The sequence below is a fragment of the Labeo rohita genome, chromosome 11 (assembly GCF_022985175.1).
Source record: "Labeo rohita strain BAU-BD-2019 chromosome 11, IGBB_LRoh.1.0, whole genome shotgun sequence".
NCBI classification, from domain to species: Eukaryota; Metazoa; Chordata; class Actinopteri; order Cypriniformes; family Cyprinidae; genus Labeo; species Labeo rohita.
Window position 1 is genome coordinate 22,240,637 of NC_066879.1, and position 25,324 is coordinate 22,265,960.

Genomic DNA, 25,324 nt, shown 5'->3' on the forward strand with positions numbered 1-25,324 from the left:
TTTAAGTGTTTGTAAGACTGCTAACTACATTTAAGAACTCTAAAAATTCTGAAATTCTAAACCAAAATATGAGATCATTATTTACAAAAACTCAAAATAAATGTAAATACTTTGTTTCTACACACTTTAATTACTAAGACCATCTAAAAATTTTTTAAGCATTTTAAAGAAATTAATTAATTTTAATATAACTCATTGTCGCACCACATGACATTTTTTAAGGCTATGTCCAATTCATTGAGATGAAAAAACACTAAAATCATTTAATTTTAAATTTCAGTATGAATGTATGTGTACACAACATTCTTAATGTTTGAACAATTACAGCAGATATTATTATTTTTTGTATTTTAAAATTGGCCTGTCGAAAATTCTTATACGTCAGTGACCCATATATATTTTTATGAAATATCATATCATATTAAGTATCATATTTGATACATCAGGCTTTTATAGTTCACATTAGGATTTCGTAGATGGGGAAAAAACAATTTTATTCAGAAACCCAAACTGATCAACAAAACGCAATTTGGTGCATTTGCTGATATTTAATGGGCAAAAAGTATGAAATTATTGTGGGGGCAAAACATATAATACAAAGCAATATGACTGAGTGTTCAGTATAAAATAAACGTTTCTCTAAAGCCTAATGTATCATATTTGATACTCATATTTTAACATGATTAGTCTATGAATAATCAAGTAAACCACACATCAAAATCAATAGGGCCTGTAGCGCCCCCTATGTGAGTATCAGAGAGAGACAGTGGGAGGCGTCGAGTGCTCTTTAAAAACTCTAAACTATTTGGCTTTTGGGTGGATGGTAACGCACAGACCTCAGCCGTGCATGGACATCTCCAAGCGTAAAGCTCATAACAGTTTTAGCAACGGAACATAACATAACAGGAGGATGGCTTACTTTGACAGCAGCTGCCACTGCAGCAGCGAAAGGCGACAGAACAGCATCTTGTACAGCATTTTAAAGAACGACAGCCAGTCTGCGCAACTTGGGAACCAGCCGAGGACTCCGAGGCTCGCCTTATCCATGCGCGCCTGTGCGTGCGGCTCCAAGAGGAAGGTGTCTCTGCGCTCCCCTCAGACTACATGCAAAGCCGCCTCCGCGGTCCTGGTCAAGACCCTGAAGTTCGTCAAAAACGTCCCGTGTTTCCGGGAGCTGCCGGTGGATGACCAGCACACGCTGGTGCGGAGCAGCTGGGCGCCGCTGCTGGTGCTCGGCATGGCGCAGGACAGGATCGACTTCGAGACTTCAGAGACGCAAGAGCCCAGCATGTTGCAGCGGATATTAACGAGCGGACAGGACAAGCAGGACAACCAGAGTAATAACGGTGGAGTGGCATTGACCGACGTTCAGGGTATTAAAATGTTTCTGAGGAAATGCTGGGGACTGGACATAAGCACTAAGGAGTACGCGTACTTAAAAGGGGCAATTCTGTTCAACCCAGGTGAGACAAGCCACACTGTCACACCTGACTCACTACTGACTCACATTGTAATTATTAACATTAGTAATAGTACTACTGATAATAAAATACCAGAATTAAGACAATTCGTAGTTGCTTTAACTGGTTTAAATGTATATCACATTGTAATATTCACAATAATAATAATAGCAATTATAATAAATATAAATTAAGAGAGTTCATAGTTGCTTTTAACTTGTAATAAATAATATTCGTAAGCATAATTGTAATAATACTAATACTAGTCACACTGTATAATTAAAATTCTTAAATAATAACTACTAACAAATATGTCATTTTATGCTAATAATAATACTAATACAGTTTGCTCTGTCTAATTAGTGGAACCAGAAAAAAAAAGAGACAGATCAGATCAGTAATTCAAATATAAATATATGACAATATATGAATCAAAGTTTCATTACATATGTTTCGTTTATCATGAATTGTTCTCAGAAAATCGTAATTTACAGTCAAATGTACAGGTAATCAAAAGGTATCTGTTTAATTTTACACCATTAAGGTCTTTCTGGTTCAGGATATAACATATTTCTTTACATCTGTTGTTCTCAGATATTGCCGGGCTGCAGTGTCAACATTACATCCAGGCCCTGCAGAGCGAGGCGAACCAGGCACTTAATGAATATGTCAAAATGATTCACCGCGGGGACAGTGCAAGATTCGCCAAACTCTTCCTCGCCCTCTCCATGCTAAGATCCATCAACGCCAATGTGGTAGCTGGTCTCTTCTTCAAACCGGTCATTGGAGCTGTCAACATGGAGGAACTTCTCCTGGAGATGTTTTATGGAAAATAAACTCTAATGCGAATGCCCGGACAGAATTATCAGACTTGGAAAGAGTGGCAGTCAGCAGTTGGACGGACAGATTTTGAAAAAGACTGATTCCTTTTTACACATGCTATTTTTGTACGATATATAAGAGCTCTCTTTTTGCCTTCTGAGTTGAACTCATCGCTGAATCCAAAGTTGATGACAATGTTTTTTCCATTTGGGGAAAGCTTTATAACTTTGTTCTGATTGTGCAGTTTTGTTCGTTTGTTTACTTGCTTTTCTGTGATGTTGTGCAGCCTTCTGATTCTCTGTGACACTTTGTAATAACTTTCATTTTCATTTTTCATGTACTATATACATTGAAATATAATTATATTAGATTTAAATATAATATATTACATTTGATAAAAATAATCTCTGTTTCATAACATCTATTTGAATACAAATTAACGTTTATTTGTTTGTTTTGTTTTTTGCATTTTATAATGTAATATTTTTGGTTAGTATTGTTAATGAAAGTTATTATAAAGTGTAAACTTATATTTGAATATTAGAAAGTATTGTACATTTTTGTTATGCAATGACATAATGGAACAGTTACACTCCTTCACATTTCTCACAACATGATTGACAGAAAGCCTACGTATTTTTTGCATTACAGTAACAGTACAATTTAAAAAATCATGTCAAAATGATGACAAACCTAAGCACAAATACAAAAGTTATGAAAATAAAAAAAATAATTAGGAAATAATTGACTGTGGTATTGTTCTTCAATATAGCGATATTGTTTACCAAACCACTGCATATTACGTCGAAGTCCCAGTAGGTGGCTACAAGTGAATCATAATCATTTATTCAAAAGATTAATTCACAAACGAGCCACGTGAATATACTGTATCACTGAATGATTCACTTTCCTCGTTCAAAACAGATTTACTCAGGTAGGAACGACACTGCTGTGTTTTGCGCGGCAAGGTAACAGTTGACCTGCTTTGGAGCAAAAATATATCCAAATTATACCATTACTACAGTACAGTTATTATATTTAAACATGTTTTTCTTGCAGTATCCAGTTTGAAAGTTACTCCTTACAGAATCATTTACATCCTGTCTGTTCAGTGAGTCAACGAACGGTTGATGTTCATATGAACCAAACCGCCAGAAGTAAGAAAAACACTGTTCACAAGTAACCAGGTAAGCATTTTTCACCTTTTCAACCTTAGTAAAACAGTAAAAAATAACGAGGAAGAATAACTAGGCACTTTGTGTGTATTTATGAAGACCTTGAAGGGCGGTGAGGAGGGATGATATATGACTGTTGAGACAAGCAGTCCTGAACTCTCGTTCATTCATCCCGCTTTCCAATATGCTGTCACCAAATGTATTTTTAATGAGTCTGAATTTTGACGGCGGGCTCTTGAAGGTCGCGGTGACCCCATTTCTTTTACTGTATCTGTGTAGCTGAGCATTCTCTGTCACAAAATTCATCTTATGTATGGAGTTGTGGCTCTGTAGCTTTATTCATGCCACAAGGTTAGTCCGGTATTAGAAAGCGCTGTGCTAGTCATTGTTGGACCAAGCATATAAGTAGAGAAAAACATTTGAAAGAAATCTATTAAGATGCAATGAAAGGTCCTTGTAATAAAAAACATGTCTGTCTATAATGACAAGACAAAGAGTAGCCCTAAAGCTGTGCTATAAATAGGTTAAATAATGTAATTTGACCAAAAGATGACAGTGAAAGTGTTGCTCAGGCTTTTTCTTATATAAAATAAGTCATAATTGTTTGCTTTGAAGACAACTGTCTAGCCAGTAATAGCTGAGCCAGGGACAGGTGAGATGACTGTGTTTAGTCACTAATTATCTTTTGTCATGGTCAGAGACGTGAAAACTTTATAGGACCTATTGCCAAGTTTTTATCTTGTCAGTAAAAACAGACACCTTACTCATTTGAGAGTTAATTGCATTAAAAACAAATACAGAGAATCACTGAATATTATAAGCTTCTATTATATTATATTCAGTACACAGTATTCTTACAAATGCATACATTCACTACCATTCAAGAGTTTTTTAAAACAATCTATACTTTTATTTAGCAAGTACACATTCAATTTCAAAACACTTTAACATTGATACAAAAGATTTTTATTTCAAATATATAGTTCTTTTGAACGTTCCATTCAAAGAATCCTGAAAAAGTATCAAGTATTAGCACAGTTGTTTTCAACATAGGCAGTGTTTGCAATTCAAAAGCGCACCCTTTAGTTGCGTCACACATCTGACGTCAAATGCCATTGGTTCTCATTTATCTCCTATTGATATTGATGTCAAACCTGGCTACTCTGTTTGCATATCTGTTAGCTTATTTCTTTACTATATGTCATGATTATTGGCTTTTCATAAATGTCCACAAATGGATGCTTGCCACACTAGCTGTTTATTCTTTAGTCTGTGTTAATTTATGTATTTTTATGCAGTATTCTCTGGGGCATTGGTCTGAAGTGCTGTAATCTGATCTGATGACATTATGTCCAGCCTTCTTTCCATTCTTACACACAGGGAAGGTGGTGACAGCCATGATCAGCAGACCCAATATTTCACAGAAACCTAATGGCTGTAGTGCACTAAGAAACCACACCCTCTTTTTATATGTAGAATCTTATTGGTTAGCATTAATATACAAATGGTCTCCCATGAACATTCACCTGGTTTAAGGGATAATTATTTCTTATCAGATTTTTTTTGCTCAGAAAATTGTTCAGTACTCACAACCAGTATTTATTTGACAGCAGACAAAAAATAAAAATAAAAAAATCGCATAGCAGTGATTTTATATTTTAAGAATTTGTCTTTTTTATCACTTTTTTATATTTTCAGATTTTAATTTTACAATTTAATGTTATTTATTTATGTGCTTTTGTCATTTTTCTTAGCTTTCTATTCAATATTCATATTTAGTGCAAATTTATTTTTATTTTTTTGTAATTTTTTTATGTTTACATTTTTATTACATTTTTCATCTAATGTTTTCATCATTCTGAAAATAATTAATAGTATTTTTTGGTTTTAGTCTAGGTAAACAATGACAACACTGATACTTGTAAAATACCCCCCAAAAAATATAAAATAATAATATCACTATCCACCGGTCTGTGAAATTTATGGGCCATCCGATCCAATCATTTTATAGCTAAGGTCTGTTTGATTTGACACATTTAAAATGTTATTAATATTCCATTCCTGTCCTCCTTATTTTTCAGTTACTGTAAAGCCCCATGTTCATGTGTTGGCATCTAGCACATGCTTGAAAGCACATGCCACATTTGCGGTCAGTGTTCACCATCATCCTGACATGTTGCTCTATAGTGGCAGCTCTTTGCCGCAGGAGGCCTTTGAAATATTTATCTGCTTTCCTTGCCAGCACAAGTCACTGTTCTTTAGTAATGTGTCACCAGGCAGCAGGATAAGAGAGTTGTCTGTGCCAGAGTCTCCATCATAGACTGCTGAGCGACTCTTCTCATTGCAGCTGGTGGAAGAAATGATATGTCATTCTGTCTTATATTGTTTTCATATATGCACTTTGACCTGTGTTACAGTAACATTAAATGCATCACCTGTTTTGTTCAGTAGTCACTGCGCTGTCCTCACATATTTTCACTACAGCGTCTGTGCAGTCATTCTCAGGCTTTTGAAACCTATAAATACAAATATTACCCAAATTAAAGGACTAGTTCATCCCAAAATGAAATTTTGCTAAAAATTTACTCACCCTCAGGCCATCAAAGATGTATTTCTTCACTGTAGAAATTTCATCACTTGCTCACCAATGGTCTCAATGCAGTAAATGGGTGCCGTCAGAATGAGTGTCCAAACAGATAAAAATATCTCAATCCACATGACTCCAGTCCATTAAAGTCTTGTAAAGTGAAAAGCTAATAACTGTAGGAAAAAATCCATTGAGGTTTTTAAACTTTAAGCTGTTGCTTTTGCAGTCCATAATCTATATAAATGCTTACTCCAGTAAAAAAAAAGTGCATCCCCTGTTGTCCTCTCACATCAGAATCCACCGACATATTTGTTTAGACCTGTTTTGGACTGTTTTCGCTTGCTAACTTTGGTTGATCTGTGCATACTTCTCTCCTGATTCAGATGAGAAGATTTTTTTACTGAAGAAGGCAACATTATGGATAGATATTTTGGCTGGAAGCAAACTGTTTGAATTTAAAAACACACTCTCATTCCGACGGCACCCATTCACTGCAATGAATCCGTTGGTGAGCAAGTAAACTAATGCTAACTTTCTCTGAACCTGTTTCGATGAAGACACAAACTCATCTACATCTTGGATAGACTGAGAGTGAGTACATTTTCAGAAAATTTTCATTTTTGGGTAAACTATTCCTTTAAAGGGATAGTTCACCCAAAAATGAAAGTTACCTCATGATTTACCAAGCCATCCTAGGTGTATATGACTTCTTCTTTTAGACGAATACAATCTTAGTTATATTAAAAAATGTTTTGGCTGTCAGCACTGATAGCCTTATGGGCAGCGTGCCGACATACAGTGCCTTTGCGCTACGGGCGTCCTGTGTTTGAATCCCGACACGAGGACCTGTCCCAATCCCACCCTCTCACCCTCTCCCACTTTGCTTCCTGTCATATCTGATCTGTCCTATACAATAAAAGGCAAAAATGCCAAAAAAATAAATCTTTAAAAAAAAATGTTCCGGCTTTTCCAAACTTTATAATGGCAGTGAATGGCTGTTGAAATTTTAAAGTCCAATAAAGTGCATCCATCCATCATAAAAAGTACTCCACATGACTCTGGGGGTTAATAAAGGCTTTCTGAAGTAACTTGATGCATTTGTGTAAAAAAAATCCATATTTAAAACTTTATAAACAGTAATTTCTAGCTTCCGTTAACTCGTCATATGCACGGATGGATAAATGTAGATATATTTCTTACATAAATGCATCAGTTCATTTTAGAAGCCCTTTAACAACCCCCTGGAGCTGTATGGGGTACTTTTTATGATAGATGAACGCACTTTATTTTACTTCAAAATCTCAACAGCCATTCACTTCCATTATAAAGCTTGGAAGAGCCAGGACATTTTTTAATATAACTCCGATTGTATTCGTCTGAAAGAAGAAAGTCATATACACCTAGGATAGCTTTAGGGTGATTACATCATGAGGTAATTTTTATTTTTGGGTGAACTATCACTTTAAGCAAATGGAATGCTGAAGAAAAATATTAAAATATAATATAAGAATATTTTAATAAGAAAACAGCAAAACAACCTGGGTTCCAGACGCTCTTTTACTTTCGCTATGGATAAGATGTAGGGTCCAATCTGTCGTGCAATGGTTGTCAAGTAGGAATTTTCTTGCTTCAGTTGCAGAAGGTCATGGAGCTGTGCTGTAATCAGTAAATGCATTAGTTCACTAATTAGTGGAAGGAAACAGCTTAACATGCATGGTAAAATGAACCCTGAGGCAGCACAGACAACTTGTTGTTTTTCCTCACCTTCGTAGATCTCCTGCTCATTGGTTACTCTTTGAAAGGTCACATCCCATATCTAGAAACACATTCAGAGAATGCTAAGGCGCTGCTGTGTTTTGAAAGAATAATGCTTTTGCAGTTGAATTATAATTTAGCCTCACCTCCTCAAATACGGCCCTCTGGGTCTGCACAGCAGAGTACTGAGACGCGATCTGTTCGTCAATGAGTAGAGACCTTTCCAGGATCTCATCCATAGTGTCCGTGTTGATGAGAGAGTGATGTTTTGTCAGGTCTCTGTGCATCTCCTGAACCTCGTCCTTCAGCCTCTGGACCTCAGTCTGCAGAATCTAGCGCATGAAAAATGAATGGAATTTATAAAATAATACACATAAACACAACTGTATTTTACGAGACCTGATACAGAAGAAAAAAAACATTGTTTAGAGTACATATATGGAATGGAAAAGCATTTGATTCTCTTGGTTGCAAATCACTTAAATGCAGTAGCATAAAACTCATGATTTTGAATGAGGACTAATTCTCACCCTGTAGCTTTTCTCGAAATTGCGGCAGTGCTCGGTGAAGGGTGACTCTCTGCCCTCAGCCAGCAGCACCTTGGTGCAAATGTTTCGGTGAAAGGTGGGCCTCCGGCCAAAAGGCATTTCAAGAGAAGGGGACAGGCACGACATAGACAGAGGGGAAAGCCTGTGGTGGGACAAGAGAGAGACAAGTATGACAACTCTCTATTCAAAATAACTCCCCCAAAAAAGTCAAAATTATTTTACTTGTCCTCTAACTATACTTATTTGTCACCTGATTGTTGGGTTTTCAGAGTCAGAATTATTTTTTAAAGTCCACATTGTCCTGACACAAGATGGATATTAAGATAAAGGAAAAGCAAGTACAAATGCAAATCCTCAGATAATGTAAACCAATAAAATGCAAGTACATTTTACAAATTTATTAACAATTTTGTTATTTACAATTATAATAGGTAACAGGTAAAACCTGTTATACATAACAGGTAAAAGCACATCAAACAAAACAAAATATATTTTATTTTATTTCATATTTTCTTCTTCAAAATTACATTGTTTTATTATTATCTAATGCATTGTTTTAGTATCATTAATATACTGTTTAGGATTTAGTAATATTTTGAATTAAGTTTTGTTTTTACAACTTTTTGTGTTTTAGTAATTTTGTACAAATTTTTGTCATATTATTAGTAATTATTTGTCATATTTAATATTTCTGTTTAGCTTTAATTTAGTATTCCAGTTTAGTAACTCCAGTATTCCAATTAGTCAAGGCAACATTTCATTTAAGTTTTTTCATTTTTTTCATTTCATTTTTATTTATTTTTTTGTTTTGTTTTACTTAAGTTACAGTTTCTTTAATTTTCATTTCAAATAAACTATTCTTAATAGTTTTAGTTTAATATATATATATATATATATATATACAGTAGTCAATATTTGAAGTGGATCAAAACCTTTAATCAAAGTTGTCCTAAAATTAAATACTGGAGTTACTAAACTGGAGTACTAATATATATATATAACATTTAAATATTTGTGTTAGCTTTAATTTAGTACTTCACGATTTATTTCAGTTAGTCAAGGCAACATTTCTACTCATTATTTAAGTTTTGTTATTACGTATTTTTTTTTACCTAATTGTTGCAATTTTTTTTAACTTTATTTCAAATAAATGAAAACTATTTTAATACTTTTAGTTAAAAATCCATACACTGATCTAAAAAAAAGTAATGTTCTACGTCTGAAGCAGAGCGATAACAGATTACATAATCAAATCAGCAACCATCAAAACAGATATTCAGACTTATTTTGAATAAAATATAACTGATTGCTTATCACATTTTCAGAGCTTCATGACCATTGATGGTCCCTACAATTAATGGTGTGCAGAAATGCAGCATTCCCTCCTCTGCATCCACAAACCTCAGTTAGAAATTCCTGAGGTTCATGAACAGGAATTAAAAGCTTAAGAATGAAAAGCTCATAATGAAGCAAACAAAAAAGATAGTTACCTTAGTGTCAAAGCTCCTTTAATCTCTCTTTCCTAGTTACACGTACAGTGTCGGTACAAGTCCCACGAGTGAGTCTGGATACTGTATGTTCTCCGAGCCGAAGTGACAAGTGTCCCACCCCCGATCTTTACCAATTTAAAATGCTGGCAGCAGCGGTGACATCAGCAGCATGGGAACAAAGTGCTCTCATGGCCTATCACCTTTGTGTGAGCTCTTTGCTACGAGCAGAATCCGAGACACTTCTCTGAAATTCTGTTAAAAATAGTGAGAGAAGCTTGACCTCCATACTATCCTGTCTGTTGGCACGGGGGCAGATGGGGAGAACGTTTGTTTGGTGGAGGGCTTCACAAACCTGAGAACGGTACAGATGATTGATGTGGAAAGTTGTCACAGGGACTTGCGTCAATGAGCTCTCTATGGAGAGATGGAGGCTGCTGTGTCGGAATGGCTTTATTCATTCTGATCTCTTATCACCTTGGGCATTCCGCGCGGATGCACTGAGGCTGTAATCCCGAGTCTTTTGTGAAAACGTGCGGGGCAGATGGTGTGGCATGGCAATGAAAATTCAATATGGAAACTTTTAATCATGACAATGGACTAGCAGGATTAGGGCTGATATTTTGCAAAGGCTCCACCAAATATTTGGACACTTAAGTCAGACCTAAAAACTTATGACAGTGCATTACATAAAATATCAAACGGATGCATTTAATTGTTGAAAAAGAACAATTAAATAATAAAAAAAAAATCAAACAAAAGCTTTTATTCTGAACTTCCTATTTATCAAACAATCTTAAAAAAGAAACATAGTATCCACAAAAATATTAAGAAGAAAATATTATTAAGCATAGCATACCTGTCACGTTCTCTGATGGAAAAGACACTGGAGACGCGGAGTAAATGTTTAAACAGTCTTTAATTTAGAAACACACAGAAGTAATCCAACAACAGGAACGAGGATAAGCACACGGACATCACGAGTTGACCCAACAGAGACAAACGGAACAGGCTGGGGTTTTAAAACACAGGATAATTGGCACAGAGACGATAACGAGAGGAAGAAACTGGGTCGCGGAGCACATGGAGTTCAAAACACAACATAAAAACAGTCCAAAGTCCTGACATATCCCCCCTCCCAGAAGGCACGTCCTGCACCGCAGAAACAACAGAGGGAGGCATGGGTGGGAACTTGGGAGGAGGCTCGGGAGGATAATGGACACCTGGGAGGAAGACAACGAATGGAGTCCAGGGTGGAGATGACAGAGGAAAGAGGCAGGGAGATGGCAGGAAGGACTTGGAGCAGGAGGAGCCAGGTGGGACCCAGTCCACAGCCATGATGACGGCAAATGGTGGAGTCGACAGAGGGAGGAGCTATGGAGGAGGAAGGGCTGACGACTCCAGGGGGCCGACCGACTGTGGCGGAGCAGGTGGTGGAGGAGCCCGAGACGGAGACGAAGAGCCGATGAGCCAGGGCGACGAGGAGGATCTCGAGCCGGAGCTGGAGCGACAGACCAAGGTGGAGCTGGAGGGATGGCGGAGCCTGACAGAGGCTGAGGGACGGAGGGACAAGGCACAGCCAGAGGAGTGGAGTCCCGAGGTGCAGGATGGTCGAGGCCAGACCAAGGCGGAGCAGGAGGGATGAGGGAACCCTGTGGAGTCAGTGGACTGCCGGGCTACGGCGAAGAGGAGGGAGCTAGGAGTTATGGTGGAGCCACTGGGTTGACGGGCCGAGGCGGAGTCCAGGCCTCAGAGGCTGGAGGTGAGGGATTCTCCAGCTACAGTGACGGAGCTGGAGGGATGAGGGAACCCTGTGGAGTCAGTGGACAGCCGGGCTATGGCGGAGAGGAGGGAGCTAGGAGTTATGGTGGAGCCGCTGGGTTGATGGGCCGAGGCGTAATCCAGGCCTCAGAGGCTGGAAGTGAGGGATTCTCCAGCTACGGCTCTGTCGCGGCGGGCTCTGGCTCTCAATCATCGGTGAGCACGGGCGAATGGTCCACACCACGGGGAGATGGTGGGCTGGGCACTGGGTCGGGAGTGGAACTGGTGAGATTTGCCTGGGAACAGGCAGGGAATGGAGATCCGTTTCTCGCCAGTGTCCACTCCACAAAGGCAGCAAAGTTTGCTCGAGGGCCATCCTTGGACGACAGCGCTCTGCACGTGATGTTCAAACTGGCATCATAAAATGAGCAGAACGCATCATCCAGGTAGGTGGAGAGGCTTGCGAGGACCAGAAACAGTCAGGTGTGGCCCTCGAATGATTTCTCCCCCTGCTCCAGGGCTTCAGGGCAAAGGAGGGAATCCATGGGGAGGAAATACACAATGTAAACAAGAAACTCTTAAAAAAAAACAAAAAAAAGAAAACGGGAGGGTAAACACGGAAGTATTTGTTCTGGTCAGGCCTTCTGTCATGGTCGCTGCTGGAAAAGACGCTTGAGATGCGGTGTAAACATTTAAACAGTCTTTAATCAAGAAACACACAGGAACGGATTTTATCCTTTCTGTTTATTTATGATTTCTATAATTGTGTGACACTAAAGACTGGAGTAATGGCTGCTGAAAATTCCGCTTTGCCATTCTAAGAATAAATAGCATTTTAAAATATATTAAAATAGAAAACAGTTACTTAAAAATATTTACTGTTTTTGGTGAAAGTTTTCTTGGGTATATTAGGAAAAAAACAATATATATATTTAAGACTTTTTAGGTGAGAATTTCCTTGTTTAGACTTCAAATATGCAGTTTGTTAATAAAGATAACATCTATTTGAAAATTTGCTTTGCTTGATGTTTTCTGAGAATTCGGCCATTCAGCACTCATGAACCCGCCCAGAGCAGCCTTACATCAGCCAGTTCTTCCGGAATTTGCAGCTGGCTCTGATGTCTCCATAGTGGTTAAACGTGAGATATAATTTGTTTTAGGTACATCTAATAGGTAGTCTTTGGTCTTGTTAATCTATTGTTTGTTCTAGGGCAGAGGGCGAAATCACATTACATTATGCATTTTAGGTCAATTTAATGCTTGCAATTTAAAACTTTTATGATGGCTGTTGTTGTTTAATAAATATAACTATTCAATAAATAATATTTTATTTAAATAATAGTAGTATTCAATAATAATATTTAGTACTGGGAAATGGTGTGTATGTTCATGATGGTGATTTTAGTTGCATTTAAGATACTGAATCAGCAGTTAAGACTTTTATATTGAAAGAGACTGAAACAGGGTTGTAAACAAGGAAGTTACTTTTACTTTCAGCAACACGTTGTAAGACACCACCAACAAATGTAATGATCAGTGCTGTCATCGGAAATCACCCTTAACAGATGAAAGGATAGTACGACAAAGATATCGCTTTCTGGTGTTAATGCCTACAGTTCCCGTTAAAAATAATTGTTGAAATGGTAAGTTAATTAAAGTTAGGCCTGAGAAAATATAATGAACTGGTTTCAAAAGCTAGAACTGCACAGCTAACATTCATCAGTTCTGAAAATAGCTGCTACACTATGCAGATAGACAGGACATTAAGCAGATATTCTCACAACACAAGTCCTCTCCTCCAGGTTCTTGGAAAAGTGCTTGTTCAAGCTCTATATAGTTCACTCCCTAGTAACAGGAGTTTGACACAACCCAGAATTCAATGAGATCTGAGGTGGTTTCAGAGAACTGGACTTTAGGATTGTAAGCTCTGTTCATATAGATTTGCACTGATACCGCATATGTTCACTTCGGCTGCACTAATCTTACTCACTGCAACCTAAAGAGCCAAATTGATCTGGAAACAGTTCTCATATACAGCTGTATTATGAATAAGGCTCTGAAGCGGTCCAGTCAGTGGCATAACTCTCTGAGCCCTTCTCCCGGAATGAGAGCTTTCCTGGAAGTCTGGCTCCTGTGTCCCTGTGCCTCATGTTATCACCTCAGCTCCTGGCACCTCACAGACACAGGACTAACTCTGGCTATAACAGGACAGTTGCCACCTGGTGCTTGTCAGGGAGGGTTACATAAATGTTTCTCCATTTAGGAGCTTAATGACCAACTGAGTAAGCACAAGAGTAATGCCAGTGTCTCGTTCCTGTTGAGTCATTAGACAGAATTCAGTCTTTGAATATCTAAGCCCCTTGACACAAAATAACATTACTTTATATTAAAAATAATAAATATATATATATGACTGCGCAAAAGTTTGGAGTTGGTAAGACTTTTTTTAATGTTTTTGAAAGTAGTCTTTTATGCTTACAAATGCTGCATTATTTTATTTAATAAAAAATAACAGATAATTGTTTTCTATTTTTATATATAACTTATTCCTGGAATGGCAAAGCTGAATTTTTCAGTGTCACATGATCCTTTAGAAATCATTCTAATGCTGATTTGCTGCTCAAGAAACATTTATTATTATTATAAATGTTGAAAACAGTTGTGCTGCATCATATTTTTATGGAAACACTGATAGATTCTTCTTTTCAGGATGAAACAAACTGATTTTTTTTAAACAGAAATGTTGTAACATTATTAATGTCTTTACTGTCATTAATGTCTTTCAAAAAAAATCCTCTTGACCCCTAACTTTTAAATGGAAGACTATATATTATTATATATTTGAATATATCCATAAAAAACTTTTGTTTGTTTATTGTTATCTTTATTATAATTTATTGCAAAAATGTGTAGTTTTGATTTGCAGTATGACTGTTCTAGTTGATTTGATTATAAAAATGGGATCTGATACTATATTCATATGTTCTTTATCTATCAGCAACATGCAATAATGTATTTTTCAAAAGCATTTCAGTAAAGTAAGCAACAGTCAGTACAAGGCCAAACAAACAGAGGTAGAATAACAGCACTGCCCTATAATATTTCTTGCATAATACTATGAATGATGTAATAGATAAACTGCTCACCTGTTACTCAAGGCAATGCCTGCAGTTACAGAGCCAGGCCTTCGCTGGCCCAACATTAGAAGAGGCTCCAGACAGTGGGCAAACTCGGCATGGTAGTCTGTGTTTATCTGTAGGTTTGACACATCCTAATTAGTGACAGAGATCTGAACAAATGCCAGTATGTTTGGTTGTGAGCTCACCTTAGTACTCTGGACAGGACGAAGCTTGTGAGGGAGCTTTACAATGCTACACAGTCTGCTCATCAACTGCTGTTAAGGGTCATAAGGCATGAATTAAAATCTATTTTTTGAGACATTACACTATATGTCAAATATGTAAGCCTGTTTTCATCGTTGAATAAAAAATAAAAAAAGGTAATTGCAACATTTTAACTCGAAATTCAGAGAAAAAATGTGCAATTGCGCGTTATAAACTTGCAATTGCGAGAAATATATTCACAATTCTTAACATTCTCACATATGAACATTCTTTTTTATTAGAATTGCATGTGTATATCTCATAATTGTGACTTTTTTCTCAGAATTGCGAGATATAAACATGCAATGTGAGAATGTTAAGAATGGGAGTTTATTTATAGCAATTGCAAGTTTATATTGCGCAGTTCTGACAAAATGTCAGTTGCGAGTTCATATCTTTCAATTCCGACTTTTTAACTCACAATTGCAAGTTTATATTGCGCAATTCTGACAAAATGTCAGAGTTCTCATTTCATATCTTAAAATTTTGACTATAACTCTCAATTGCGAGTTTATATCATGCAATTATAAAAAAAAGTCAAAATTGTCAGTTTATATCTCAAAATTCTGACTTTATAACTCATATAACTCTTTTATAATTCTGACTTTGCAATCTCTGCAAATTTGACTTCATAACTCGCATTTGTGAATTTATATCACACAATTTGGAGGATAAAAAGTTAGAATTGTGAGTTTATATCTTGCAGTTCTGACTTTATAACTCACAATTGCAAGTTTTATCATGCAATTCTGAGAAAAAAGTCAGAAAAATCTGAATTGTGAGGTATAAACTCCCATTTGTGAAAAAAAGTCAGAATTGCAAGTTTTTCATCTTGAAGCATGTGAGGGAGCTTCTGACTTTATAACTCGCAATTACGAGTTTATATCATGCAATTCAGAGAAATTGTAAGTTTATACTTGCAATTGTGAGTTTATATCTCCATTTCTGAGAAAAAAAGTCAAAATTTTGACTTTTTATTACAAATTTCTGAGAGAAAAAGTCAGAAATTGCCTGTTTATATTCCGTAATTCTGACTTTATAACTCGCAATTGCAAGTTTATATTTCCCAATTCTAAGAAAAAAACAAAACAAAACAAAACAAAAAACTAAATTGCAAGTTTGTATTATGCAATTCTGAGAAAAAAAGTCCGGATTGTGAGATAAAGTGTTGCATTATTATTATTTTTATTTTTTAGCGGTGAAACAGGCTTCCGTAGTCAAAAGTTTGGAATGATGAATTTTGAAAGATGAATGTTTTTAAAAGATGTTTCTTATTCTCATCACAGCTGCATTTATATGATCAAATAATAATACTATTACAATTTAAGATAATCCAAAATTTTAAAATAATAATAAAAAATAATTTAAAACATTTTAACATGTTATTAATCGCAAAGCTGAAATCAGTAGTCATTTAGAAATCATGTTAATTTGGTATTCAATTATTATCAGTTAATACTGGTAACTAATGATTAATAATGGTTCTTAATATTAACAGTTTAAAAACAGTATTTGTAGCTTAATATTTTTGTGGAAGGAATGATACATTTTTGTCTGGATTTTTGGATTAATAGACCGTTCAAAAGAACAACAATAGAATTTCTTGAAATATAAATATTTTTGTGGTAAATGTCTCTACTGTCACTTTTGATCAATTTTTGCATCCCTGCTGAAAAAAAGTATTAAAAGTATTTATTAACAAAAATGACATTAAGAAATGTTTCTTAAGTGGCAGTTCAGCATATTATACATAATTTCTGAAGGATCATGTGACACTGAAGACTGGAGTAATGATGCTGAAAATTCAGCTATGACATCACAAAAATAAATTACATTTTGAAATATATTCAAATAGAATAAAAGTTATTTTAATTCATTATAACATTATAGTTTTACTGTATTTTTGATCAAATAAATGCAGCCTTAATGAGCATAAAAGACTTCGTTCAAAAGCATTAAAACATCTTAATTATTCCAAACTTTTAACCTGTAGTGTATTTAAAAAAAACTACTTACATGTCCCATATCTAAGAACTCGAACTTATTGGCTGAGCTGAGAAAAGCGGAGCAGGTGACCAGGTGCACCTGAGAACAGAGATAAGATACAACATCATATGGTTTGGGAACAACATGAAGGTGATTAAATGATGACGTAATTATTATTTTTGAATGAACTGTATTGAATAAATCTCCTTAAAGCACCTCAAGAGTGGGCAAGAGGGTGGCCAAGTGAGAAAGTTGTTCCTTTAGTGCCTTCTCCTTCTCTTTATGTTGACTGCCACAAAAAAAAAAAAAAAAAAAAAAAAAAATCATATAGTACCCTCTGGGCTGATATATACACAATACATAAACTTTACGCACAAAACACACTGTATATTTTCCCAAATTATCAGTATTTTAACATTTCGTCCTTTGTTTGCTCTTGCGTGTCCCCAATATAAAAACACACACACATGCACGCCGAGTCCTAGATTGCAGCCTGACATAAATAGCTTAATTCCTGGAAGACATCAAGCCAGCTTCCAGGCAATGATGGGAAGGGGATGGAGAAAAAAAAATTCTCAACAAATAACAGGACTCATGAAACGCAACCCAAGCAACTGCTGCTCCAACACAGACCATCACACCACAACTCCGTGCTCTGCCAAAGCCATATGGGTAACAGACAGACAATTTAGACTTACCGGATCTGTTTGGACAATATTTACCTTTCTGCAGCTTTTAAGAGGGCCTTTTTTCTCTCTGCAAGCTTTTCCTTGGAAGAAAAGAATGGATTTTACTTTTAGACTGTTTTATCCGCAACATGCAATTTTCAGTGATGCTTTGAGCAGATATTTAGACTGTTTAACGTAAATTACTTTATCCTTAAATTATGTGGTTTAGACAATACATGATCTCTGTCAGAATTCTTCATCTTTTACAGAGCTGCCTCATTCTTCTGGTCTGTGGTCTCAGTGCGCCACCTTCTGGAGTGTTGCCTTACCTGCATACTGTTGAATAGAGTACAGATAGCAGTTTCCTCCTCCTCTGCACTTGTCCGCACTTCACCCAGCATGGCCTTCAGCAGTACGATGGCCTCTCGTGCTGACGTCTGCAGCTCCTTCACCGCCTACAAGCCAAACAAGGTTAGTACAAGACTCATCCACTTGTCAGCCCTTCACAGTGGGGTTCATTTGTAGTGATTGACTCAGATGTTGGTCACACAGTCCAGCATCTTCTAGAACTTTATAGTCGTTTACCTTAAGTATTTCAGTTCTTTCGTATTATATTCCGTAATATACACATACCCTTTTTTTTTCAACCTTCAAATTTTGTTACAAACCCCCATGCACAATACAGAATATCAAATTATATATCATTACAGTGTAGACTTTCCCACTCCTACATCAAAAAAGAAAATAACATTTAAAATAATGAATTCTGAAATAAAGTCATACATATACAAAAATGAAATAGAAATAAAGATAATAAAATAACATTCACCAAACATATACACTTTTTAATGTTTCTGAAAAAAGTATCTTATACTCACATTTATTTGTTTAGAAATACAGTAAAAATAGTAATATTGTGTTACTAACTAATAAACTGTTACAGTTTAAAATAACTGTTTTCTATTTTAAAATGTAATATATTCCTGTAGTGGCAAAGCTGAATTTTCTGCAGCCACTGCTCCAATCTTTCTGACCCCAAACGGTGTACATTATTGATAATGAATGTAATATTCTCTGCAGAATGTACACTCTGTAATGTAGAGTGTATATGACACACACACACACAGACTTGTGGAACTATTCCTACTTAGACTTTTTACTTACTTACCAGAACAGCTTGATCCAGTATTTCACATCCCTGCCCGTATGCCGTCTCGATGTCAATGCAGTGGGTGCGATTCTCGCTATATCACAAAGTTAAATACTTGTCACATTCATTTCAACTGAATTTTGATCTTTTATATTTCAAATCGAAAAGTCTTACATTTGCATGTCTCTGAAACACTTGATGCACAGCATGGACTTTTTCTCTGTTGAAAACATGATGTACAGCTCTTCATGGAGCGCTGTTGTGAAAATGGAAAAAATCAGAGCAAAACGTTATTTTGACTTTGCACATGTTAATGATATACAGTTAAAGTCAAAACTTTACATACTGTACACCTTGCAGAATCTGAAAAACGTTAATTATTTTACCAAAATAAGATGGATCGTACAAATGCATGTTATTTTTTATTTAGTACTGACCTGAATAGGATATTTCACATAAAAGCCGTTTACATATAGAGAAAATAGTAGTTGAATTTATAAAAATTACCCAGTTCAAAAGTCTACATACAATTAATTCTTAATACTGTGTTGTTACCTGAATGATCCACAGCTGTTTTTTTTTGTTCAGTGATAGTTGTTCATGAGTTCCTTGTTTGTTCTGAACAGTTAAACTGCCTGCTGCTCTTTAGAAAAATCCTTCAGATCCCATTTCAGCATTTTTGTGTATTTGAACCCTTTCCAACAAGGACTGTATGATTTTGAGATCCATCTTTTCACATTGAGGACAACTGAGGGACTCATATGCAATTACTACACAAGGTTCAAATGCTCACTGATGCTCCAGAAAGAAACACAATGCGAAACATTTTGAATTTAAAGATCAGGGTAAATTTAACTTATTTTGTCTTCTGGGAAACATGTATCTTCTGTAGCTTCTGGAGAGCAGTACTAAATGGCAAAAATATGATATTTAGGCAAAATAAGAAAAATGTACACATCTTCATTCTGTTCAAAGGTTTTCACCCCCTCAGTCCTCAGTGTGAAAAGATGGATCCCAAATTCATACTATCATTGTTGGAAAGGGTTCATATACACAAAAAATGCTGAAAAACCAAATAATTTGTGGGACCTGAAGGATTTTTCTGAAGAAGAGTGGTTCAGGACAAACAAGGTACTCATGAACAACTACCACTAAAAAAAAAAAAAAAAAAAGCTAACAACACAGTTTGAAGAATCAAGGGTATGTAAACTTTTGAACAGGGTCATTTTTATAAATCCAACTATTATTTTCTCTTGTGGACTATATGTAAACGTCTTTTATGTGGAATATCTTATTCAGGTCAAAACTAAATAAAAAATAACATGCATTTTGTATGATCCCTTTTATTTTGGTAAAATAACATTTTGCAGATTCTGCAAAGTATATGTAAAGTTTTGACTTTAACTGTATGCGTTACTTAATGCATTTCTTAGGGCAGGGGTTCTCAACTCTGGCCCTCGAGGCCCACTTTCCTGCAAAGTTTAGCTCCAACCTTAATCAAATTTGCTTGCCAGTAACTTTCTAGTGATCCTGAAGACCTTAATTAGCTTGTTCAGGTGTGTTTGATTAGGGTTGGAGCTAAACCAGAGATTGTCTCATTATAGGGAGATGAGAGGGTCTGTATTACTTACTACTGGAGAAAGCGTAACGGCTAACTTGGATTACGTGTCCCTTAATAACGAATCACATTACAGCCTTGACGTCACTGAATTTTAGCCAGTTGTGCAACACTCAATTGCCGTTTATGGATACAATGGGAATGAATGAATGTAGGAATGAATCCCACCTGTCGCAAAAAGTCAGTGACTTCTCTTATAAAACAGCATTTCTTCGTGGTAAACTCTAAAAATAATTCAATCCAAAAGTACTGTTTAGTGTAAAACATGTTGAAGATTAGCAGATAGGCTGTCGATTCATTAAATGAATAGCTGTTTCCTCTAAAAATCTGTTTATTCAGCTATTTAGTAAAGCCTCTCCATTGACATCCATTCAAAAAAAACAGCCTCTGGTTTCCTTTCCCACATACTGACAGGTCGGAAGCGTTAGCTTTAGTCGTTGCGCTTTTTCGGCTAATGGTTGCTTAGCCTTCTAGTGGCTTTGGCTAAACTCTGCAGGAAAGTGGACCTTGAGTGCCAGAGTTGAGAACCACTGCTTTAGGGAATTGTGTTCTGAGGATAAATATGGGAATGAAATAATACTAATAAGACAATAATTATTATTTTTTATTATTATTTTGTCTAAGCAAATGATCTAAAATGTATCATTTTAAATGCTAAAAGTAAATTTAGGCATCACAGCATTATGATACACAGTATGAAAAATGTATATTAATTTTAAGATCCTCGAAATATTGCATCTAAAGGGATAGTTTGCCTAAAAATGAAAATTCTGTCATTATTTACTCACCCTCATGTCGTTCCAAACCCGTAAGACCTTTGTTCATCTTCACACAAATTATGATATTTTTGACACAATCCAAGAGCTTTCTGACCCTTCATAGACAGACAATGGACACGTTCAAGCCCCAGAAAGGTAGTAAGGATAGTGTTAAAATAGTCCATGTGACATCAGTGGTTCAACCGTAATGTTACGAAGTTACAAGAATACTTTTTGTGCACAAAGAAAACAAAAATAACGACTTTATTTAACAATTTCTTATTTTCTGTTTCAGTCAACATCCAGCTCTTGGATTTCATCAAAAATATCTTAATTTGTGTTCTGAAGACAAATGAACGTCTTGTTTGAAATGACATGGGGGGGAGTGATTAATGTCAGAATTTTCTTTTTTGGGTGAACTGTTTTTTTTAAGTGATGGCAAATACAATCTACATGTACTAGATGACGCTGGAATAAACTCACAGCACTTGCGGTGGCCCTCTTTGGTTCGTTTGGCCAGGGACACAACATCATGCTGGGAAAACATCCTGGCGCTGTGTGTGAGCTCTCTGCACTCTCCACACAGTGGTTGGCTGCAGGTGTTACAGTAATACATCGGCCCAGCATCCTGTGTACACGTGCACATACAGTCTTAGAGATTACTGTTGCTGTTACTGCTGATGCCTATAAATAAATCAGATGCATGTATTGTGTTCAGGCACCTGTGCTTTGCATTCCACATCACAGTTAGCACACTGTACTACACTGTCTATCGAATTATCCACCAGGAACCCGAGCAAACGGTCCTCGGGGGGAAGTGCATTTGTCCCCATTAGGACTGAGGGGTATCTGCAAGAAAAACAAATTCATATTTAGTAAACACACTTAACATTTTTAACAGTTTGACCATTTATTTAAATCTAATTTATACATATATACAGCTGAGGTCAAAAGTTTACATACACCTTGCAGAATCTGCAAAATGTTAATTATTTTACCAAAATGGGAGGGATCATACAAAATGCATGTACTGACCTGAATAAGATATTTCACATAAAAGCGTTTACATTTAGTCCACAAGAGAAAGTAATAGTTGAATTTATAAAAATGACCCTGTTCAAAAGTTTACATACACTTGATTCTTAACACTGTGTTGTTACCTGAATGATCCACAGCTGTGTTTTTTCTTGGTTAGTGATAGTTGTTCATGAGTCCCTTGTTTGTCCTGAACAGTTAAACTGCCCACTGTTCTTAAGAAAAATATTTCAGGGTTCACAAGTTCTTTAGTTTTTCAGCATTTTTGTGTATTTGAACCCTTTCCAACAATAACTGTGTGATTTTGAGATCCATCTTTTCACACTGAGGACAACTGTTGGAACTCATATGCAACTATTGCAAAAGGTTCAAACACTCATGGATGCTCCAAAAGGAGCTTTTATAAAATTCAGCAAAATTCTATATCATTTTGGGTAAACACTGCGTTCAGTGTGTTCTCAGATTTTTGGACCCCACTGTATGACACACTGATGCAAATATGTACATCCTGTGCCTCCGTCCATCCACAAATTTATCTTGTTTTCATCATAATCAGCTTTTCTGTGCCAGTAATAGCATCAAAGTGGTGAATTCCTAGATTACATTGCATGAGGGAGTGTGTGGTGCTGCAAAGTACAAAAGCTTCATTATCTGCAACTCTAAGTGGCAAAGCGAGATCCCACACTCACACTAAACTGAGAAAGAATACACCACCACACTCGCATACAAACAAACAGCCTACCATAATAGAATCTAAACAATAAAAAAAAGTTCTACAAGCACACTGCAGCATTTCAATTGTGTTAGGATGTGGTAATGGACTGCAGTGCTGAATGAAGCACTACTTTTACCCACTGAACCACACATTGTTGGCACCATTACACTGGTCTTATAAAGCCAGGCTACTTAGGCACCACAAATGCAAGTTTGCAGTGAGCAACAATGGATAAATATAGCAGGGAAAGGCTTTGCTGCTGTATCATTAGATACAATGCGCTCAAACATGGCTTGAGTTACAACAAGCTACAAAACATACTGTTTTAGCTATAGTAGTTGAATCGGCAGACATAATTAAGACCTAAACAGTGGGAAATGATTCATAGAGTATCTTAAGTTTACACTTTTAGTGGTCAGTAAATATGTTTTTTTCACAGCTTATGCTAATCTCTACATACACTATCGTAAGAAAGAGTTGTTCAAAAGAGTATATTAAGCAATATTAATTTTAAACAATTATTAAGCACCATAACTGTCATAAACATTGATAATAATGATTTCTGAAGGATCATGTGACAGGCTGCTGAAAATTCAGCTTTGCATCACAGAAATAATTTACATTTGAAAATTTGAAAAAGTTTTTAAACAGTAAGATTTGTAATGTTTTTTAAAGAAGAAAATAGAAATAGAAATCTTTTGTAACATTATAAATGTCTTTATCATCACTTCTGATTAAAATAAAACAAAATAAAAAATTATACTGACTCCAAGCTTTTGAATGGAATAGTGTATAATGCTACAAAAGCCTTTTATTTTAGATAAATGCTGATCTTTGGATCTTTCTATTCATCAAAGAATCCTGAAAAAATGAGGCTGCTGACAGAGGCTGCTCCCACGATAGTTGATTGACATGACGTCTTGTCTCAGATCAGCTGTAACAGTCCGACCTCCATTGTTTCGATGCCGGAGCAGGGATGTAAGTTAGACAAGAATATCTCCGATTGAGCGATTGAGGTGTTCTGTTGCTGGATGTAATAATGAACAGTGGTCGTCATTTACTCCCAACATCTGAGCCACTGAAGATGCAGTAAGTTACATTTGTTTGTAAAGGAAATGCGCCTCCCGATCTACATATATCCGTCTATGTTCGCGCAAATCATTCGTGATCCAGCTTCACTTACAGCAGAAGTGAGTATAAGGTTTTTTTTTAATGAATCTGTGCAATCACCTTTCCTAATAATGTGCTAGTTAGCAAGTTTAGTGGCTAAACATGCTAAATGCGGCTAGAGTAAACAATCTCTCAGAGCAGCAGAGAGAATAGAGGGGCGGGGCGAGCAGGGCTCATTTGCATTTAAAGGAACAATCCCTCAGAATGGGATGATTTTTGCAGATCTTTTGCAGTGGTAAAAAGGGACACAACATCATGCTAGAGTATATTATAGACTTTTCATTAAGACCCTAAAGAATCTTATAAACTTTTGGAAAATGGGCATCCGATAACCCCTTTAAGTTCTTCAAAGCGGAAATAAGCCTATGCATGAGACGTCTGGTTCATTATCCTCTATAGGGAAATAACAAGAAAAATATCAACGTGCAGTAAACGGTAAAACTGTTTGCACTAGAAATCAGTGCGTTCATAATTAAGATAATACATTCAAATAATATGGCAAGACACCATTATGCAGTATCAAGCAGCAAAACAAGCTGTTTTGTACAGCTAAAAATAGCTGGACCGAAAGCCAGACCCATAAAATTTACAAATGGTTATGCCCGCTCTTACAGCAAAAATAAGGTGGATAAAACTTTTAAACGTATAAACTGACTAACCAACTGCTGGTAGATTTTAGAACGGACTCAACTGCTTATCCAGAATTTCCAAACATTTATCACTAATTTATCACTAATTAGTTTCACTACTAGTCTCCTGATTTTCCCTGTACATTGTAAAGAAGCACGTAAAATAGCAGATCTCTGAGTCACTTCTAAACAAGATGAAATAGGTCAGCACCAGATTGTATGTAATTGCTGTAAGCTGTGGGATCAATGCACTGTGCACCTTTGCCAAGATGCTTGTTTTTGTCAAATGACAATGCTGTGATGTGATCGGAGAGCCCACCATGTGGAGTGCTAGTTATGGTGCTAAAATCAGACCACTGGGGTCATTCTGCAGCTGTCCTTACGCCAACTGTCCTTTGTTGCTCTTAAAAGGAACTCACTGGCCTGGAAGAATGATGTCTGTTTGTTGCATGTTGCATGAGTTTGTGCTTTAGTGGTCTTAAAAATAAAGGCTTCTTATCTGCATGGTTCCATGAAGAACCTTGAAACATCTCCATTGCATATAAAGTTCTTCATAATAAGAAAAAGTTCTAAGAACTGTTAACAGAAAGGGGAACCCAAATGGCTCTTCTACTGCA

The 25,324-nt window shown here is 36.2% G+C and overlaps 2 protein-coding genes across 4 annotated transcripts in view; one reads left to right on the forward strand and one right to left on the reverse strand.

The window, feature by feature from the left end:
• Positions 1 to 800: 800 nt before the first annotated feature.
• nr0b1 (nuclear receptor subfamily 0, group B, member 1) lies at positions 801 to 3,026 on the forward strand. The gene is made up of 2 exons (XM_051122248.1): positions 801 to 1,463; positions 2,055 to 3,026. Exons 1-2 carry the CDS (start codon positions 911 to 913, stop codon positions 2,294 to 2,296), a joined length of 795 nt encoding a protein of 264 aa, XP_050978205.1. The 5' UTR covers positions 801 to 910; the 3' UTR covers positions 2,297 to 3,026.
• A 1,379-nt stretch (positions 3,027 to 4,405) lies between these two features.
• Positions 4,406 to 25,324, reverse strand: part of rnf207a (ring finger protein 207a) — a 31,290-nt gene continuing 10,371 nt past the window's right edge. For 2 of the 3 annotated variants that reach the window (XM_051122246.1, XM_051122245.1), the window contains exons 3-18: positions 21,881 to 22,007; positions 21,642 to 21,786; positions 18,957 to 19,038; positions 18,801 to 18,876; positions 17,962 to 18,087; positions 17,687 to 17,733; positions 17,181 to 17,253; positions 16,995 to 17,063; positions 14,921 to 14,989; positions 14,742 to 14,848; positions 8,330 to 8,489; positions 7,946 to 8,131; positions 7,809 to 7,860; positions 7,583 to 7,700; positions 5,893 to 5,973; positions 4,406 to 5,804 (exon numbers count right to left, since the gene is read on the reverse strand). In XM_051122246.1, coding sequence (XP_050978203.1) covers positions 5,639 to 5,804; positions 5,893 to 5,973; positions 7,583 to 7,700; positions 7,809 to 7,860; positions 7,946 to 8,131; positions 8,330 to 8,489; positions 14,742 to 14,848; positions 14,921 to 14,989; positions 16,995 to 17,063; positions 17,181 to 17,253; positions 17,687 to 17,733; positions 17,962 to 18,087; positions 18,801 to 18,876; positions 18,957 to 19,038; positions 21,642 to 21,786; positions 21,881 to 22,007 — 1,684 coding nt within the window. In that variant the 3' untranslated portion in view covers positions 4,406 to 5,638. The remainder of the gene's footprint in view (positions 5,805 to 5,892; positions 5,974 to 7,582; positions 7,701 to 7,808; positions 7,861 to 7,945; positions 8,132 to 8,329; positions 8,490 to 14,741; positions 14,849 to 14,920; positions 14,990 to 16,994; positions 17,064 to 17,180; positions 17,254 to 17,686; positions 17,734 to 17,961; positions 18,088 to 18,800; positions 18,877 to 18,956; positions 19,039 to 21,641; positions 21,787 to 21,880; positions 22,008 to 25,324) is intronic. The other variant, XM_051122247.1, reaches the window with a different exon arrangement.

Bases quoted from the DNA above. Each gene is read 5' to 3' on its own strand.
- nr0b1 (XM_051122248.1), top strand. From the start codon at position 911: ATGGCTTACTTTGACAGCAGCTGCCACTGCAGCAGCGAAAGGCGACAG. The intron at 1,464-2,054 runs GTGAGACAAGCC...TGTTGTTCTCAG, and splicing joins GGCAATTCTGTTCAACCCAG to ATATTGCCGGGCTGCAGTGT.